The sequence below is a fragment of the Mytilus galloprovincialis genome, chromosome 3, assembly GCF_965363235.1.
Source record: "Mytilus galloprovincialis chromosome 3, xbMytGall1.hap1.1, whole genome shotgun sequence".
In the NCBI taxonomy this organism is placed as follows: domain Eukaryota; kingdom Metazoa; phylum Mollusca; class Bivalvia; order Mytilida; family Mytilidae; genus Mytilus; species Mytilus galloprovincialis.
In genome coordinates this window covers 50,028,698-50,047,465 of record NC_134840.1, presented here as the reverse complement: position 1 = coordinate 50,047,465, position 18,768 = coordinate 50,028,698, and the positions used below count along the sequence as shown (strand labels likewise).

Here is an 18,768-nt window from a genome sequence, read left to right as displayed (position 1 = left end):
GTATTGATGGTAATAGTGATGGCTCATAGGGCCCATGTGGACAAGGGACAGTTGGTCTTAAAGGGGAACAGATAATAATACCAATATGTTAATGAACGAATGCTTTATTTTCACAAATTATTTGCAAATAATAATTTTATTTAAAAAATAGGCCACCATTCACTGTTATCTTGAATCACAACCTTATAAACATTCTGACTGTGTACAATGAAACAAAGTTTATTGCCTTATTCATGACAAGACAACAATTAAGTACTTCAACTTGTTCCTTTTAAAGCAGCTACTAACTATACATAAATGTCATATACTGCGACAGCGACAGCAGTAGATGTTTTTTGGTCCTTATGAAAAATGAGTTGAATAAGAATCACAAGTTAAGCTTTAAAACATATGCTGTACAACAGCAACAGTCATTCAATATTTTAAAACATATGTTTAACAATAAAATTAATAACATTTAATAACATTTAATAATAAGAAATATTAAAACAGTTCAATTCCAATTTAAAAACATTTGTAACCAATGATCTGACAACAATAAATGGCTGTCTCCCATCATTTACAGAAGTAACTCATTCCTTCATCACTGGATTTTCTTTGCCTCTTCCTTGCTTCCAATGTACTAAAAAATTCTCTAATATCTTCTTCACGAACAACCTTAAAAGATATATTATGAATGGTAATTGACACATTTGAACCTTTGATTAAAGTGAAATAAGAAATTGGTTTTAAACAGAAAAAAAATTATTCCCCCTCCCTATAATTTTATATATGTAACTTAAGACATCAATTCTTCAAAATTTATAAAATTGAACAACATTTTAAAACGTTTATCACTACACATGTTATGATGCAATTTCCAAATTAGACCTTGTCAAGTTCATATTTTTTTATCACTAACTCTAAAAATCATTCTATGAAAGAAATAAAATAGTAAATTCACAACTACACATGGTAAGTATTGGTATAAAGTTATTCTATAAAGTTTTAGTTTGATAACATGGTCAAGTCCCTGTTTGCTATGGGAAACCCTGAAATCTTGCTGATAACAAAAATAATTAAGACACACTACAAACTTAGCATCTGCAGATAACTCTTGTTTCCTTGATTTTGAAAGGTTACAATATTCAAGAGGACATAACTTAATCTAACAGGAGTGCACATGCTGAAATGTCTCGCCTTTTTCGCTTATCATTGATATTATGTTGATAGTCCTAAATATAAACCTTTATCAAAACTGTCACATAAACTTAACATTAACCAAGAAAACTAAACATTGACCAATGAATCATGAAAATGAGGTCAAGGTCAGATGAACCATGCCAGACAGACATGTACAGCCAACAATTCTTCTTTACAACAAATATAGTTGACCTTTTGCTTGTAAATTAAGAAAAACAGACCAAAACACAAATATTTAACACTGAGCAATGGACCGTGAACATGAAGTCAAGGTCAAATAAAACCTGTGCGACTGACATATAGATCATAAAATATTTCCATACATCAAATATAGTTGAACAATTGCATATAGTAGTAGAAAAATAGATAAAATCTCAAAAACTTAACATTGACCACGGAACCATGAAAATGAGGTCAAGGTCAGATGACAACTACCAGCTAGACATGTACACCTTACAATCATTCCATACACCAAATATAGTAGACCTATTGCATACAGCATAAGAAAAACAGACCAAAACAATTTTTTTATCTATAACCACTGAACCATGAAAATGAGGTCAAGGTCAGTCGACACCTGCCAGTTGGACATGTACACCTTACCGTCCTTCCATATACCCAATATACTACGTCTATTGCTTATAGTATCCAGGGCTCACGCTACCAGGCGACTTGGGCGAAGAAGTCGCCTTCCCGACCGTCACTTCGCTTTCCCCGACCCCTAAAAGCGAAAACAAGTCGCCCTGTTCTTGACGACAGTCGCTTTCAGTCACTTCCGTCATCGGACATTTTCAATTTTTACCAAGTTGATGAAACATCAAATTTTTATTGATAATTAAAGAAATTCAGACATAAACGATTCATTATCTTTTGAAAAGAGGTTGAAGCATTGTCTTCGCAGTGTGTAGCAGGTTATTTGATAACCAGGTGCTCCGCAGGGCGCAGCTTTATACGACCGCAGAGGTCGAACCCTGAACAGTTGGGGCAAGTATGGACAAAACATTCAAGCGTGATACAGCTCTGAATTTGGATTGTGATCAAATTTTTGACATTACATGGGTTTTTTTACACAAAACAAATGTCAAGATTTTACAAATCAATTAAAGATTTCTTCTTATTTAAATCTAAAATTAAATAGTTGACACAGCATAGGTTTCTGACACAGAATGAATGTGGTCTAATGAACTTAAAAGTTTTTTTTAGCCTTTGAGCAATTGACTATGCTGTTGAATATTAATCCTCTCAAAAAAATGTTTGAAGAAATTTTCTTTTTATTTATGAAATCTGAAATGAGAAAAATTTAACCCCCCCCCCCCTTTTTTCACATCCCCGTTTCCCTTTTTCCAAAACTGATATCAATTCAAATTTCTAATGGAGTTTGCAACAATAACTACTCTTTTAAATACATCATAAAATATTAAAATGTAAAATAAAGTGCTTTTTATCACTGAATGGTAAAGATTGGTTGGTAGTAAAAGTGAATATACATTGTTTATTGTATAAAACAATAAAAAAAACTTCATCAGCAACATTTTATATTGGCAAATTTCCAATGAAGTTATTTACATAAAGTTATTGGCAAATAAAAATAGAAAATGACATCATAGTCATGTCTGGCAAATTTCCAACATACATTATCTAAAACATTTTAGATAAGATAAGGAAAAAAAGCTTCATCAGCAACATTTTATATTGGCAAATTTCCAATGAAGTTATTTACATAAAGTTATTGGCAAATAAAAATAGAAAATGACATCATAGTCATGTCTGGCAAATTTCCAACATATATTATCAACTACTATTCTATACAAAGAAAGATAACTCCAATTGAAAATTAATTGCTATTGCACAATATTGTGCAATTAGATATTTCTTGCTATTGTGCAATACTGTGCAATTGAAAATTTCTTGCTATTGCACAATACTTGATATGGAATCCTGATTTGGACCAACTTGAAAACTGGGCCCATAATCAAAAATCAAAGTACATATTTAGATAAAGCATATCAAATAAGACCAAGAATTTAATTTTTGTTAAAATCAAACTTAGTTTAATTTGGACCCTTTGGACCTTAATGTAGACCAATTTGAAAACTGGACCAAAAATTAAGAATCTACATACACAGTTAGATTTGGCATATCAAAGAACCCATTTATTCAATTTTTGAAGAAATCAAACAAAGTTTAATTTTGGACCCCCATTTGGACCAACTTGAAAACTAGGCCAATAATTAAAAATCTAAGTACATTTTTAAATTCAGCATATCAAAGAACCTCAAGGATTCAATTTTTGTTAAAATCAAACTAAGTTTAATTTTGGACCCTTTGGACCTTAATGTAAACCAATTTGAAAACGGGACCAAAAATTAAGAATCTACATACATAGTTAGATTCGGCATATCAAAGAACCCCAATTATTCAATTTTTGATGAAATCACACAAAGTTCAATTTTGGACCCTTTGGGCCCCTTATTCCTAAACTGTTAGGACCAAAACTCCCAAAATCAAACCCAACCTTCCTTTTATGGTCATAAACCTTGTGTTTAAATTTCATAGATTTCTATTTACTTATACTAAAGTTATGGTGCAAAAACCAAAAATAATGCTTAATAGGGCCCCTTTTGGGCCCCTAATTCATAAACTGTTGTGACCTCAACTCCAAAAATCTCCCAACCTTCCTTTTGTGGTCATAAACCTTGTGCTAAAATTTCATTGATTTCTATTTACTTATACTAAAGTTATTGTGCGAAAACCAAGAATAATGCTTATTTGGGCCCTTTTTTGGCCCCTAATTCCTAAACTGTTGGAACCAAAACCCCCAAAATCAATCCCAACCTTCCCTTTGTGGTCATAAACCTTGTGTCAAAATTTCATAGATTTCTATTCACTTAAACTAAAGTTATAGTGCGAAAACCAAGAAAATGCTTATTTGGGCCCTTTTTGGCCCCTAATTCCTAAAATGTTGGGACCAAAACTCCCAAAATCAATACCAACCTTCCTTTTGTGGTCATAAACCTTGTGTTAAAATTTCATAGATTTCCATTCACTTTTACTAAAGTTAGAGTGCGAAAACTAAAAGTATTCGGACGCCGGACGACGACGACGACGACGACGACGACGACGCCGACGCCAACGTGATAGCAATATACGACGAAAAATTTTTCAAATTTTGCGGTCGTATAAAAATACAACTTTTTATCACTTCGTGCATTTCCGCAAGTACCGTGCTTGTTACTCGAAAACGTACATCAACCTCAATTTCGGCGGCAAAATAAGTTTGTTACTTCATTTAAACGTGATAAAAGTTGCCTCCAGTAAATTTTAATCCATTTATTGCATTAAAAACGTCATGTTCCTTTCCAAATAACTTGTCAAACATCGATTATTTTTGTAAATTTTCTTGCATTCGTCCGCCATTGACCGATTTCTAATCTCCAGATCTGAACAGGACCAGCTATGACCGAAATCCGTACTTTTACAATAGTTACTACGGACGCACGGATGGAACAGCTGACAGAAGAATATTGATCCCAAAGGGAAAAATTACGCATTCCACACGCATTAAGAGACTTTTGGTAACATCTAATTGATTGGTGTATATAATTCCTTATATTTTTTATGGATTGTTTCAAACTATTGATTAAAGTTGTTTAACTCTGAGACTATTATACTAATATCAATATATTATGGCCCAGCTTAATAACTTTTATATTTTTTTATGAGAAACACTGAATGTCATACACAAGATAATTTTTAATTAAATTGTAATTGATATATTATAATTTCTTTACATTTTTTTAAATATTTTTTATTTTTTTAGTGCTAGATATTTAGTTGGTAGTTTCTCACAAGCTTAAACAACTTTTAATTTCAAATGTTACTTTAATTGTAATTTTTTTACTCAGATATGAATTGAACAGTATAAAAAGGACATTATTTACATATGGCCCTTTATACTATTGTAAAATCCAAACATTGTATTGCACCGCGCGAATGAGCACTTCTCTTTCAAATCTCACCACTTCTCCCTATCAGTTTCAAAAAGAGAAGTCACTTCTCCCTATAATTCTGAAGTAGTGTGAGCCCTGGTATCTGATATATGGACCTGACAACCAAAACTTAACCTTGTTCACTGATCAATGAAATGAGATTGAGGTCAAGTGAAAACTGTCTGACGGGCATGAGGACCTTGCAAGGTACGCACATACCAAATATAGTTATCCTATTACTTATAATAAGAGAGAATTTAATATTACAAAAAATCTTAACTTTTTTTTTTAGTAGTCACTGAACATGAAAATGAGGTCAAGGACATTGGACATGTGACTGATGGAAAGTGCATAACATGAGGCATCTATATACAAAGAATGAAGCATCCAGGTCTTCCACCTTCTAAAATATAAAGATTTTGAGAAGTTAGCTAATGCCGCCGCTGCCGGATCACTATCCCTATGTCAAGCTTTCTGCGACAAAAGTCGCAGGCTCGACAATAAAAAATGCTACTATGCTACCTTCATCTTCATTTCATGGAAGGCACTATTTTTGAAAAGCCTCAAATTTTATCATTCAGGAACCAGTTGGTTCAGACAGACATGGCCACAACTGTTTGCTTTTCTGGTCTTTCAAGGAGTTATACCAACAATTATGATTACAGTCATATGAAACGAGTGACTGGTGAAAAAAAATGTTTATCCAATTCTTATGATTTATCATTCAGGAACCAGTTGGTTCAGACAGACATGGCCACAACTGTTTGCTTTTCTGGTCTTTCAAGGAAGCATTTAAAAATATCATGCCATGGTTCAGTCAGCTAAATGATCTATCTTACCTTTTTATTTTCTGCAAATTTTTTCAGGTAATCATTCAGTTCACTCTTCAGATCATTATAACCTACAAATAACATTCAAATGATAAGAAATACAATAACAAGGACATGCAGGTTCAAGTTGAAAGTTTTATTTTAGTTCAAATACTCAACAGGAGTGCACATTCTGAAATGTATCACCTGCTTTACTTATCACCATTGAATATATATTTAATACATAACTTTAACAGTAACAATCAATGATCCATGCAAATGAGGTCAAGGTCAGATGAAACCTGCCTGACAGACATGTTAACCTTTAGCTTACAATTATTTTGTACACCAAATATTGTATACCATTTACATATACATTAGACACCTTTTTTTAATATCTATTTTGATCTGCAATTATACCAACAATTATGATTACAGTCATATGAAACGAGTGACTGGTGAAAAAAAATGTTTATCCAATTCTTAAACCCATGCATATATATATCTTAAACTTAAGCTCTTGTGCGCGATTTAATCATTTCTAATGTAAAAAATATTATATAACAGTCATTTTTGTTGTCTCTGTCTGTTATGATTTAACAAATATGGCAGCTACTTAGTTGCCTTGTTTTGAAGCTGTAGTTTACCGATTGTCACCTTAAAGTAAATCATCAACAAAGAAGTATGGAAATTGAGCATGTGTATAACATGTACAATCAGATAATAGTTTTTTTCAATGACATATCCATGTGTATTGAGATCACTGGATTTTTATGAAAAGGGTCATGCATAGGTCACTTGCATATGGAAAATATTTCGGCGAAGTGCTTCCTGGAAGCTAGCAATTAATTTAGTTATAAAAAACATATGCATCATTTATCTTTAATTAGAGGTTTCATATGATTTTAAATGAAGATGCATCCATCATGTGGGCTTAATATCGTTGAAACAGCAAACCCAACATCACAATTCAACTAATTAAGACATGCAAAATTTGACATGTTTTTTTAACATGAGTTTGAATTTAACTCAAAAAGGCAATAAAATCTTAAACTTTTACCCTATTACAATACTGACCATGTAAAACTTCCACTTGTTGTAGTCTATTCATGTTAGATAATGCTTGAAGACCTTTATCATACTGGGATGTAGGTGTGGATTTCTCTTTTCCTCTGACTTCATAAGCATGTACAGTATCACTCTCATCACTCAAAAATTCAATTCCTTGATCACAATATACATTCTGAAGAAAAAAATTCCAATGATAAAATTCAATTCTTACATTTTTACATTTATGCAAAGACATTTTCAGGATTAAAACCCACTGGAGAAATATCACTACATAACTAACTGGGTTTTTAACAACCTGGATTGACTAGTAAGCCCCTGCACAGTTGGTATCACTACATAAAACAATCAAAAATGATTTTTCAAATGAAATTGATAATTTCAAAATTTGTGTATACCTTACAATCTGTACATGTACAAAGTTTTGATCTCCAGCCATCAGCAAAGAATGCAGCTGTATCTTTATGTGAAATTTTTCTCTTCTGTAACTCCTTCAAATGGCAAGATTTTCTTGGAGATGATGCATTGTCAACCTAAATAATTATAAAATGTAATAAGTACACTATGCAGCAAGATATCAATACTCAATTTTACAAAAAAAAGTAATAAAAGTGTCTAGGACCAATATTAAATAAAAGAATAAATGTTCAATGAACACCATGCTCTAACTCACGCTATCGAATTTTCTTGTTCAGTTTACTTCTCAAAATAATCTGTATAACTTTAAACTCGCCATCATGGGTTTGACCGACCATGGCACATCAGCAAATGGACCATCACACTTCGGCGTAGACCATCGCACTTCAGCATCCCCATCGCACCTCAGAGTCCTACATATATATTTTTTAAGTCTGAAGCATAATGTTCACATGTACTATGTTTAAAGTTGATGTGAACCATATTCAGATATTTTTTGTTACTGTGTGTTGTTGGGTGGCGGTTTTGTTGAAATTGGTCCTAATTACTTTTTTCACCTGCATCAAACATTACGTAAGAAACCTTCAACACTAACTTGTTCAACTTTCTTTCTTTTTGCTGGTGAATGTTTTCCTCCAGTTGCTTTAGAAGCCTTTGCATTGTCATTTCCTCCACTTGCAACATCTATACTGTCTGAAGTTTCTCCTGACGTCAGTTTCTGTGTTTCTAAAATAATCAATTTGGACTTATTTTTAATGCAAGTTTCAATGTATTTAAAACTTTTCAGCAATCTAACCAAGATAATAGAGGGAGAGTATAGCCAAAAAATGTAACATGATGAGAATAGCATTTATTATAACTGACTTTTTAAACCATTGAGCAAATTAGAAAGATCATAAAATAGGGAACATGTGTACTAAGTTTCAAGTTGATTGGACTTTAATTTCATCGAAACTACCTCGACCAAAAACTTTAACCTGAAGCGGGACGGACTGAGGCACAGACCAGAAAACATAATGACTATAAATGGGGCATAAAAAGGTGCAAAACAGTAATCATTTAAATTTTGAGAAACTACTTTGATGTGACTATATACATGTACATGATCCAGAATTTTAGTAATTCAAAACTATATACATTGATATTTATAGTTAGATTGTGTTAACTGTTCTCTGAAGGATTCGATTGTTGGACATGCTATAACACCTTGTGAAAGCATGTTCCACTGAACTATTGTATGAGGAAGTAAATGGGAAATGTGTCCATTGGACACAGATTATGCCCCTGCTTGCATATCATATAAAGTTATAAAGGGACATAAACGAAGAACAGTAAAAGTGACACTACCCAAATTTGTACTTAATCTGATTTTAGTCGTAACTAGCATTGTGTATAAGTTTCATAACATTTGGTTAAGGCAAACTAAAGTTAGAGAATGGAAACAAAAATAACTAGATATCATTGAGATGGGAGCCATCTCTGTGGGCCCCGCTGTGAATAATGTGCATTAAAAAATTGTATCTTTACCATAGGACATGGGTTTGTCAACTGAAATCAAAATTTTTGACCTTGACCTTTGACCTATGAAGTTGTAAATAAATTATGACACACCCTTTGGTGTTGGTTTATAAACATGTCAAGTATAAACTTTGAAATGATAAAGGTTCTCAAGATATAGAGCGGACACAATCTTTACCATAGGACATGGGGTTGTCAACTGAAACCAAAGTTTTTGACCTTGAACTATGCCCTAGGCAGTTGCACATAAATTATGACACACCCTTTGGTGTTGGTTTATATACATGTCAAGTATAAACTTTGAAATGATAACGGTTCTCAAGATATAGAGCGGACACAATCTTTACCATAGGACATGGGGTTGTCAACTGAAACCAAAGTTTTTGACCTTGAACTATGCCCTAGGCAGTCGTTCATAAATTATGACACACCCTCTGGTGTTGGTTCATATACATGTCAAGTATAAACTTTGAAATCATAACGGTTCTCAAGATATAGAGCGGACACGATCTTCACCACAGGACACAGGGTTGTCAACTGAAACCAAAGTTTTTTGACCTTGACCTTTGACCTAGGAAGTTGTAAATACATCATGACACGCCCTCTGGTGGTGGTTAATAAACATGTAAAGTATAAAGTATGAAATCATAATGGTTCTCTAGATATGGAGCGGACACAAAGTGTTACGGACGGACGGACAGACGGACGGACGGACAGACTGATCACTATAGGGGACCGCCTTTGGCGGGACCCTAATAATTATGCAATTTTTCCATTAGTAAAGGGGCATAACTCTAGAATGGTTAAAGTCAAATCACCAAAATTCAAACTTGATCTGTATTTTGTGGTAATAAGCATCATGTATAAGTTTCATAACATTTAATTCAAAGCAATCTAAAGTTAGAGAACGGAAACAGAAAGAGTCATAACTCTAAAACACTTAAAGTGACGTTACCAAAATTCAAACTTGATCTGTGTGTTTTGTGGTAACAACCATTGTGTATAAGTTTCCTTTAATTTGTTTGAGGCAAACTAAAGTAAGGGAACAGAAACCTCTGTTGGGAAGTACATACGTACGTACAGATGGATAAGGGTAACACTTAATGCCCCCTCCATTAAGACAGGGGCATAAAAATGACCATACGAAACTTTCTTTTGTAGTAGAGAGTTGCTGAAAAGTGTGGTTGTGTGTTTTTCTTGTTCTAGTGTCTATTGGAATAAGTGCAATATTTTGTATGTGTACAACTTTGTTAAACATGAGGAGTCTGGTTTAGAGACAGTGCTCTAGAAGTGTTGGCCATTCAAATTTTGTTCGACTTTGACTAGTGTCATTGTAAGTTGTTGCATGTATATTTGGCTAGCACACCTGTAATACTATTTCAAAAATCTTTACATGTTCTGTTGTATTTGGATTTTATCAGCTGCAACTAAATTCAAGTTTGGTTCTAAAGAAGGATTTGTATGCACATGATTTTATTTTGCTGCTCGAAAAAAACAATTCAGTACATGAAGAAACCCACCTAAACTCTGTATTGTGTATGCCCAGAGAAAATCATGTTTTGACATACACCCTCTACAAACCATCTCCGTTCTAACATTGTTTTCAGGTAATTCATCAAAACCAAGATGCTAGAAAATAAAATTATAAATTGTAATAATAATAGTGTCAGAATCAACTTTTGATTCAAACAAATTTTAAACTTTATAGTTAAGACTTTAATGTTAAGGAAATCAGAAAGCCTTTGGAACCTGTGGTTCAATGATTGTCCATGGTTGCTGTCTGCCATGCTTGTTTTTCTTTATAAATTTCAAAATAAATAGGGCTATCTGTTTTCTCTTTCGTTTTTGTTTGTTTTGCATTTTGCTATCCCCAGGCCTTTTATAGCTTGCTGTAAAGTTTGGAGTTTGATGCTTGCTGTCACATCTCTGTCTTTATAACTTTGGTAGATGCTTCATCTCATTGGCAATCATACCAAATCTCCTTTTATGACATACAGAAAACTTTTTCTGACAATTAATCAAAATAGATTGGCATAAATGAAAAATGATCTTAACTCACCCTTCCATGGTACCAGTCTTCACACATTATACACTGAATCATTTCATCCTCGACCTACAAGCAAAAATATTTGCATCAGTCAGCAATGCAGTATCAATTTAATTTCTTTTTCACATTATTTCATAACTTTTATTCATTGTTATATTAAATGCTCGAATTGGTAATTGCTGCATTTCTGTTATTAAAGTATTTAGAATATAAGCAAAGACGGGTCAGCTCAGTCTTCAGATTTTCGCAAAATGTAAGTATGGCAGTTGTATAAAATGTCTTCTTACAAACTGTTTCATCGAGCCATTGAAAGCTCAGAACTCAGCATGTCAGACTTATGTATGGTATCTTAATTCACTTTCACAGGCTCTTGAACTGAATATGCCTGTAACATATGCCATTACTAGAACAAGCTTTTGGTAATAACTGTATATTATACTGCAATGCCAAATCATAGAAAAATAATAAATGCAAATTAATTGGGACTTGAAATACTATTTCTTCTATAGATTTAGATTTCTTACATCATCATCTGGATCAGGGTATGGTCTGTCACATACACAGTAAATCCCTCTAAAGTTGTGGTTGTATCTGTTATCTACATTGTACTCAGATTTTCTCTGTAACAAAAAAAGAAACTGAGGAGATTACAAGGTATTAAATAGTGTATCTGTATTTAGAATAATAATTATATAAACAATGTATAGTCTTTATCAATGGTGTGATCTTTATAAAGTTTCATTGTACATTAAACACCAATGCTATAAACAGATCTACAAGTTCAAATGTCTATCAACTTCCGACATCGTACACGCCGCCCAAAACGACATTCTTACCCATTAGCCGAAAAAAAAAAAAAAATTGAACTTGTAGGTCTGTTAATAGAACCATTTCAAAATTTACAATTGCTCTACTCAAATCCTCTCATGGTTTTAATTGACCAATATTGTTCTGTGTGTGTAGATTACCAGCTGTGATTAGCTGTCTTTCTACCTTTTATATTTCAATTTTTGATCAAAGATTGTGAAAAATCTTCCATTCATTCCCACCCTTGACCTACCGAATAGGCCTTTTAATAAATAAAAATCAGCTGAGTGATTACGCAACATCCTTGGATGAAAATCATCATAAAATGATAACCCAAACAGACAATTTTGATAGCGATTTGACTTCGCCATGAAGTAAGTCAGCCGGCGAATTTTAGCGATTTTCAAAATCCTTGGTGACTTGAATTGTCATTTTGCCGGCAAGTTTATGGCCTGATATGACTCACCTCATACAACTGACATGTCTGGTCTTTAAATTTACCATTCCCACAGTCACATTTGAAATTCCTATTAAAACGTAAAAATTAATGAATCAAAGAGTTACATAAAACAAACAAATGTATTTACCAAATGTATTGCATTCTCTACAAAATTTATGTGTTTTTGTATTGGTACTTGTTTTTTAAAAGTATAAATATGAATTAAATTCTGTATATATATATATGAGTATTATTAAGTTTGAACTTTGAAGTACATCTGATTTTAAATATTTTCAGCAAAGTGCCATATCAGACAGGGATTTGAATTTAAATAATCAATGTACATGCTTTCAATATGAATAAAGCATAAAAATAAGCAAACCCTCTTAAATGCAGGTCAGTGCATCTACACGTACAGTCGTGTCTGGTAATTCTGCCTGTCCGGTAACTCTGCCCATCCGATAATTCCGCTTTTTACTTCGATATGCCTAAATTTCGTCTACTATGTAATTTTAACTTTGAAGAAAACCTTTGTTTACGTCATGTCTAAATCAAAGGGAGATAATTCAATTTTAAAAACTATGGAAAGCAAAATTAACAAAAATTAAAACTTTCTTATAAAAGATCCTGTAGCATTAAGAAATATGTGTGTGAAAGTTTGACACAACCTTTTCTTTTGGTGATTTATTTTAGATTCTAAAGAATAGAAATAAAATATATTGACTCTGAAATAAAATTTTGGGTTATTTATTAATATCACCACAAAATGCAGAGATTTTAAACCCAAAGACAAGGATGAGGGTGTCTTTAACTGCATTTTAGAAAACTGAATGATGACAATTTTCTTATGAGAATAATATTATCATTCTTATCTTTTTTATTATCATATTTTTTACTTTTCTTTATTTTCTGATCTTAATAAAAAAACCTTTTTACATTTTTGGTTTATTCTTCTTTTTCACCAATTCATTTATTCTAATGACTTGATTTTTTTTTATAATTTGTTCATCTATACTTCCTATCTTAGTGGTCCATTAATAAAACATCATTTCCTTACTTTCTTGCTCGTTAATATCTAGTAAACCGGTCCTCCATACATGTTTACTACGCATGGGCGGACTTACCGGACAACCGCACTTCCAAGAAAAATACAGGTGACCCATTTGTCAGATTGATTTTCAAATCATTTCAGATGTCTCTTTGCGGAAATCAGATTATATACATAACATTCAGTTTTCAGTGAATATATTTAAATAAAAATTTTATGCAATTTTTTTTTAAAGATGAACTATACATGATCAGAGACTTAGGTGGGAGGAGTTACAGGACTGCATCGTATAACAACTATTAAGATTAAGGACACAAACAATTATATTCAGCCAAGTTAAGTGCAGTGATGCTGATTTTGCTGTTAAAAAGTGTAATTTCTAGAAAAAAAAGGAGTTTTAAAAGACATACCTTTTAGTATATAGTTCTATTAAGTCGTGGCCATCATGACATTCATAGCTACAGGCAAGACAAATTCCAGATGGTTCACTTGTGTTACATGTCATACAGGCATACAAAGCTTGTCTTGGAACATAGCCCTAGAATATAACATAACTAAAATCAAATTTTTCGAAAATAGATCATTATGATTAGGAATTCAAGCGCTAATGATCATGCTTGAAGAAATCATCAAACAGGGAGCTAAAATATGCTTTATTAAAAACAGTTTGGTAGTTGTGTATGTGTCAGGGGGACCAACTGGCATCCAATCTGTAATCATTCAACTACAAAAATGCTGAACAAGATTGGAAAATTGCAACTTTGTGTTGTCACAATTTGAAAAATATCATACTCTAAAAGTCTGATTTGCCAGATATTTTTTGAAAGGACGTAAATTGACAAATATAGTACATGTATGATGATGTAGTAGTATGATCACCCATATCTAATGAGATATCTATATCAATACTGTTTATAATTGTGTATATTCATGGTGTTTTTCAGAATGGTGTTTTGACCATGAATACACTTTTTGAAAGCTACACATGGGGGTCCCAGACGCTACAACTATATTCCAGTTTTGATCTTATTGGTGCAAGGTATGCTCTTGATTTTATTTCTGTGTTTGTAACTTTTAAATTTCTTTTAAAAAAACAAATGATCTGTTCACATTTGATACTATACTGTCTATATGCTTGTTCCACTTTAGATTGGATTATAAGGTAATGCCGGGATATTTTGCAGATGTTACTGATTCGAGAATGTGGTTGTGGAGGATGTAATTATGCTGGTAGTTATTTTTCTTTTGTGAGATAGTAAGGTTGGTACATTTATCAGGGTGAAATGCCATGAGCCAATCTAACTCCCATCATGCTGCTGAGTATAGATAAAGTTATGGTTTATGACAATCATATTGTGTTTTTATTTCCCTGTAAATTATGCTGTCAGCTGCAAAAAGTCTAAGGCCAAACAAAAAAGTATGTGTGTTTACTGTCACATGCTGAAACTAGAGGCTCTAAAGAGCCTGTGTCGCTCACCTTGGTATATGTGAATATTAAACAAAGGACACAGATAGATTCATGAAAAATTGTGTTTTAGTGATGGTGAAGTGTTTGTACATCTTACTTTACTGAACATTCTTGCTGCTTACAATTATCTTTATCTATAATGAACTTGGTCAAGTAGTTTCAGTGGAAAATGTTAGTAAAAATTTACAAATTTTATGAAAATTTTAAAAAATTGACTATAAAGGACAATAACTGCTTAGGGGGTCAATTGACCATTTCAGTCACGTTGACTTATTTGTAAATCTTACTTTTCTGAACATTATTGCTGTTTACAGATTATCTCTATCTATAATAGTATTCAAGATAATAACAAAAAACAGCAAAATTTCCTTAAAATTACCAATTCAGGGGCAGCAACCTAACAACCAGTTGTCCAATTCATCTGAAAATTTCAGGACAGTTAGATCTTGACCTAATAAACAACTTTCATCCTGTCAGATTTGCTCTAATTGCTTTGGTTTTTGAGTTATAAGCCCAAAACTGCATTTTACCCCTATGTTCTATTTTTAGCCATGGCGGCCATCTTGGTTTGTTGTGCGGGTCACCGGACACAATTTTTAAACTAAATACCCTAATTATGATTTTGGCCATATTTGGTTAAATTTGGCCCAGTAGTTTCAGAGAAGAAGATTTTTGTAAAAGATTACTAAGATTTACGAAAAATGGTTAAAAATTGACTATAAAGGGCAATAACTCCTAAAGGGGTCAACTGACCATTTTGGACCTGTTGACTTATTTGTAATTCTTACTTTGTTTAACATTTTTTCTATTTACAGTTTATCTCTATCTATAATAATATTCAAGATAATAACCAAAAACAGCAAAAATTTTCTTAAAATTACCAATTCAGGGGCAGCAACCTAACAACGGGTTGTCCGATTCATCTGAAAATTTCAGGGCAGTTAGATCTTGACCTGATAAACAATTTTACCCCATGTCAGATTTGCTCTTAATGCTTTGGTTTTTGAGTTATAAGCCAAAAACTGCATTTTACCCCCATGTTCTATTTTTAGCCATGGCGGCCATCTTGGTTGGTTGGCGGGGTCACCGAACACAATTTTTAAACTAGATACCCCAATGATGATTGTAACCAAGTTTGGTTGAAATTAGCCCAGTAGTTTCAGAGGAGAAGATTTTTGTAAAAGTTAACGACGGACGACGACGGACGACGGACGACGGACGCCGGACGCCAAGTGATGGGAAAAGCTCACTTGGCCCTTCGGGCCAGGTGAGCTAAAAAAACAGGGTAGGTAGGTAGGGATTTTTTTTTTACATTGAGTCTATTTGAATAAATGCCATTGATGGCCACTGTTTGTGTTCTGTCATGTAGAAATCCCTGAATCCAATTTAGTTTGTTATTTTGAATACCATAGAAGCTGAGCTTGTAAATAAGGCGACGATGTGAGACTTTGTCAAACGCTTTAACAAAGTCATTATGATCAAGTCAGTTTGTGAGAATAGAATAGAAAAAATTATAAGGGGATGAAGTCCCCTATTAGTATTACAGTAGAAAAATCAATAAAAATATAAAAAAAATATATAATTTCCAACGTACTAATGAACTCAAAATCGTTAACTTTTTTTCTTACTTTTTAATTTTCCTGCATATGTGCAGAAATCTTTCTTTCTTTCTTCCAGTCTCGTTTATCAGGAGTTTTTGAGTAAAATAGGACCAACATCGGAAACAATACAGTCAGTCAGGGGTACTACTTGTACAAGTTATTTTTATTTACTTGAAGAAGTAAAAAAAATATACACATATAAGTAAATAAATAATGTTTGAATAATCTCCCCTTAATTTTCTGAAAAATTTACTTGTGTAAGTAAATTTTTCTTACAATCCCACAAAAGTCCTCAAGTTTTGAGATGTAAAATCATGCCTTTAATGATTTTTCCCAGGTTTGCTCAATTTTTTTTATTGGAGTTCAATGTTTCATCTCATTAATTCAACAAAGAAACTGATTGTGCAAAGATCTTAAGTATTTGCTTGCGCAAGGCCTTAAAAAATTGCTCCTTGGGGGCTTGTAAATGAGCAGTGTTCAGAAGATAACAGACAAATGGGGTTTTCATTGTCCATGAAATTACACTTAAATGATTAGTAAAGACATCTGCAAAGGGCAGATAATTCAAAATTCTATTAGAGCAAAGAAATCATAAGAATTCAATAAAAGAAGATAGGATGACTTTTTTACTTCTACAAGTAAAAAAAATCTGAATGTCTAAGGGACATAACTCAGCCAATATTTTTTTTACCTATACAAGTAAATAAAATTCACTGGTATAAGTATCCTACAAATTTACTTATATAAGTATATTAATATTACTTCTTCAAGTAATTAAAAATAACTTGTACAAGTAGTACCCCTGAACAAGGACGTATATTAGACGGGTTCTTTTTTACATTAAAATATGTTAGAATTTAAAAAAGTAAAATTTATTGATACAGACTTCGTCCTCTTTCTCAGGTAACACTTGCCTGATATTTAGAAAGTTGTACATGTACAGCAAACTGACAAATGTGTATGTTCCCTCCCCCTTCTTTTTTCTACCTCTATTTTCAGACATTTTCAATTTACAAAAAAAAATTACCCCACCAACCCCTTTTCGAGACACATTGAATGATAATCTTAATGTAAATAATTTGGCAGAGATCATCAGACATAACCAACTGACTCACTGTCAGTGTCAGAGTAAACTACGCACCATAACGTAAGTGCAGTTGACAGCATCGCTATCTCCCAATACAGCGTTTGCATCTGCTTCTAATTCTTCTTGTTCCTGCAAAACTTCAAGCATTGAAATAGCTGAATCTTCATCTTGTGTTTCTTCTTTTCGAGCAGAAGACTGGCCACTTTCGTTGGTTGCCATTTTCCCTCTAAAATTTTCTAACCTTTTGATAACTGTAGAAATGTTCCGAAAGAAAAGGTAGCGCATGTTCCAAAAATTGCAGTATAAGAAACAAAGCACAAGAAAGATCTTCAATTATTTAGCGAAAAAGGAAACGAACAAAACGCTTCGCGAATGCAATTGGCATCAATGTCATCGAAAATACTTCTTTAACCTTAAATATAATCAATTTTGTTATTTAAATAATCAACTTATCTTTCACACTATTTGTAAATTGATGATAATTAACCATCAACAAAAATTATTTTATAATTAGTGTATTTTTGGTGTTAAGTTATTTTGAATACACGTGTCTGTGCGCTCAGAAAAATGGATCCAGGGATACCGGTATGTCTTTATTTACTATTATTTTACATTGTTTTACGTGTTTTTGTTGAATGTACTTAAAATCATTCTAATCGTTTACTGTGCTTTATTTTGTAATTCATTTGATTGTATATAGCTCAAATATTGGGCACCATGATTGGTTATAAAGTATCTTGTATTTTGTATCTTTCTTGTCTTAAAATACATTACACCGTTCTCCAAGGCAATTTGATAGAAAATAACGAATTCTGCTGATGAATAAGCCTATACTAGTGGAAGCGCAATTACAGGCATGTGCAGATGACCGTGTATAGGTGGACTTTCAATCTCGCTTTCGACAGACTTTTGAAACTGGGACAACTTACCATCAGACTGGAAGCTAGATAACATCACACATATCTTCAAGAAAGACTACCAAGTTGAACACGGTTTAAGAAATCATCGTTCCTGTGACAGTGAAACCAAACTGGTGAAATTTTGTGACTCGGAAACATATATATATAGAATCAGTCGAACGATCTTTAGATATGAGAGAACAAGTAGATATGCTTGTCCTAGATTATAAAAGGCAGATACAGTCCCACACCAGCGGCTTTTACAGAAAACAAGTTTCTATGGTATCCTAGAAGATCATGTTCGCAGCTGGATAAGCGCCTGGCTTATCAAACTAAATCAAGGAGTGAGTGCATATGTAGATGGTAAAATGAGTGAACTGAAAGCAGTA

The 18,768-nt window shown here is 32.8% G+C and overlaps 1 protein-coding gene across 1 annotated transcript; it reads right to left on the bottom strand.

Annotated features, from left to right (window-relative positions):
- Positions 1 to 88: 88 nt before the first annotated feature.
- LOC143068222 (putative E3 ubiquitin-protein ligase UBR7) lies at positions 89 to 17,736 on the bottom strand. The gene is made up of 11 exons (XM_076242112.1): positions 17,535 to 17,736; positions 13,735 to 13,862; positions 12,304 to 12,364; positions 11,555 to 11,650; positions 11,043 to 11,096; positions 10,504 to 10,612; positions 8,061 to 8,191; positions 7,447 to 7,581; positions 7,058 to 7,223; positions 6,011 to 6,072; positions 89 to 657 (listed from the first exon to the last, which is right to left on the bottom strand). Exons 1-11 carry the CDS (start codon positions 17,697 to 17,699, stop codon positions 556 to 558), a joined length of 1,209 nt encoding a protein of 402 aa, XP_076098227.1. The 5' UTR covers positions 17,700 to 17,736; the 3' UTR covers positions 89 to 555.
- Positions 17,737 to 18,768: the final 1,032 nt, after the last annotated feature.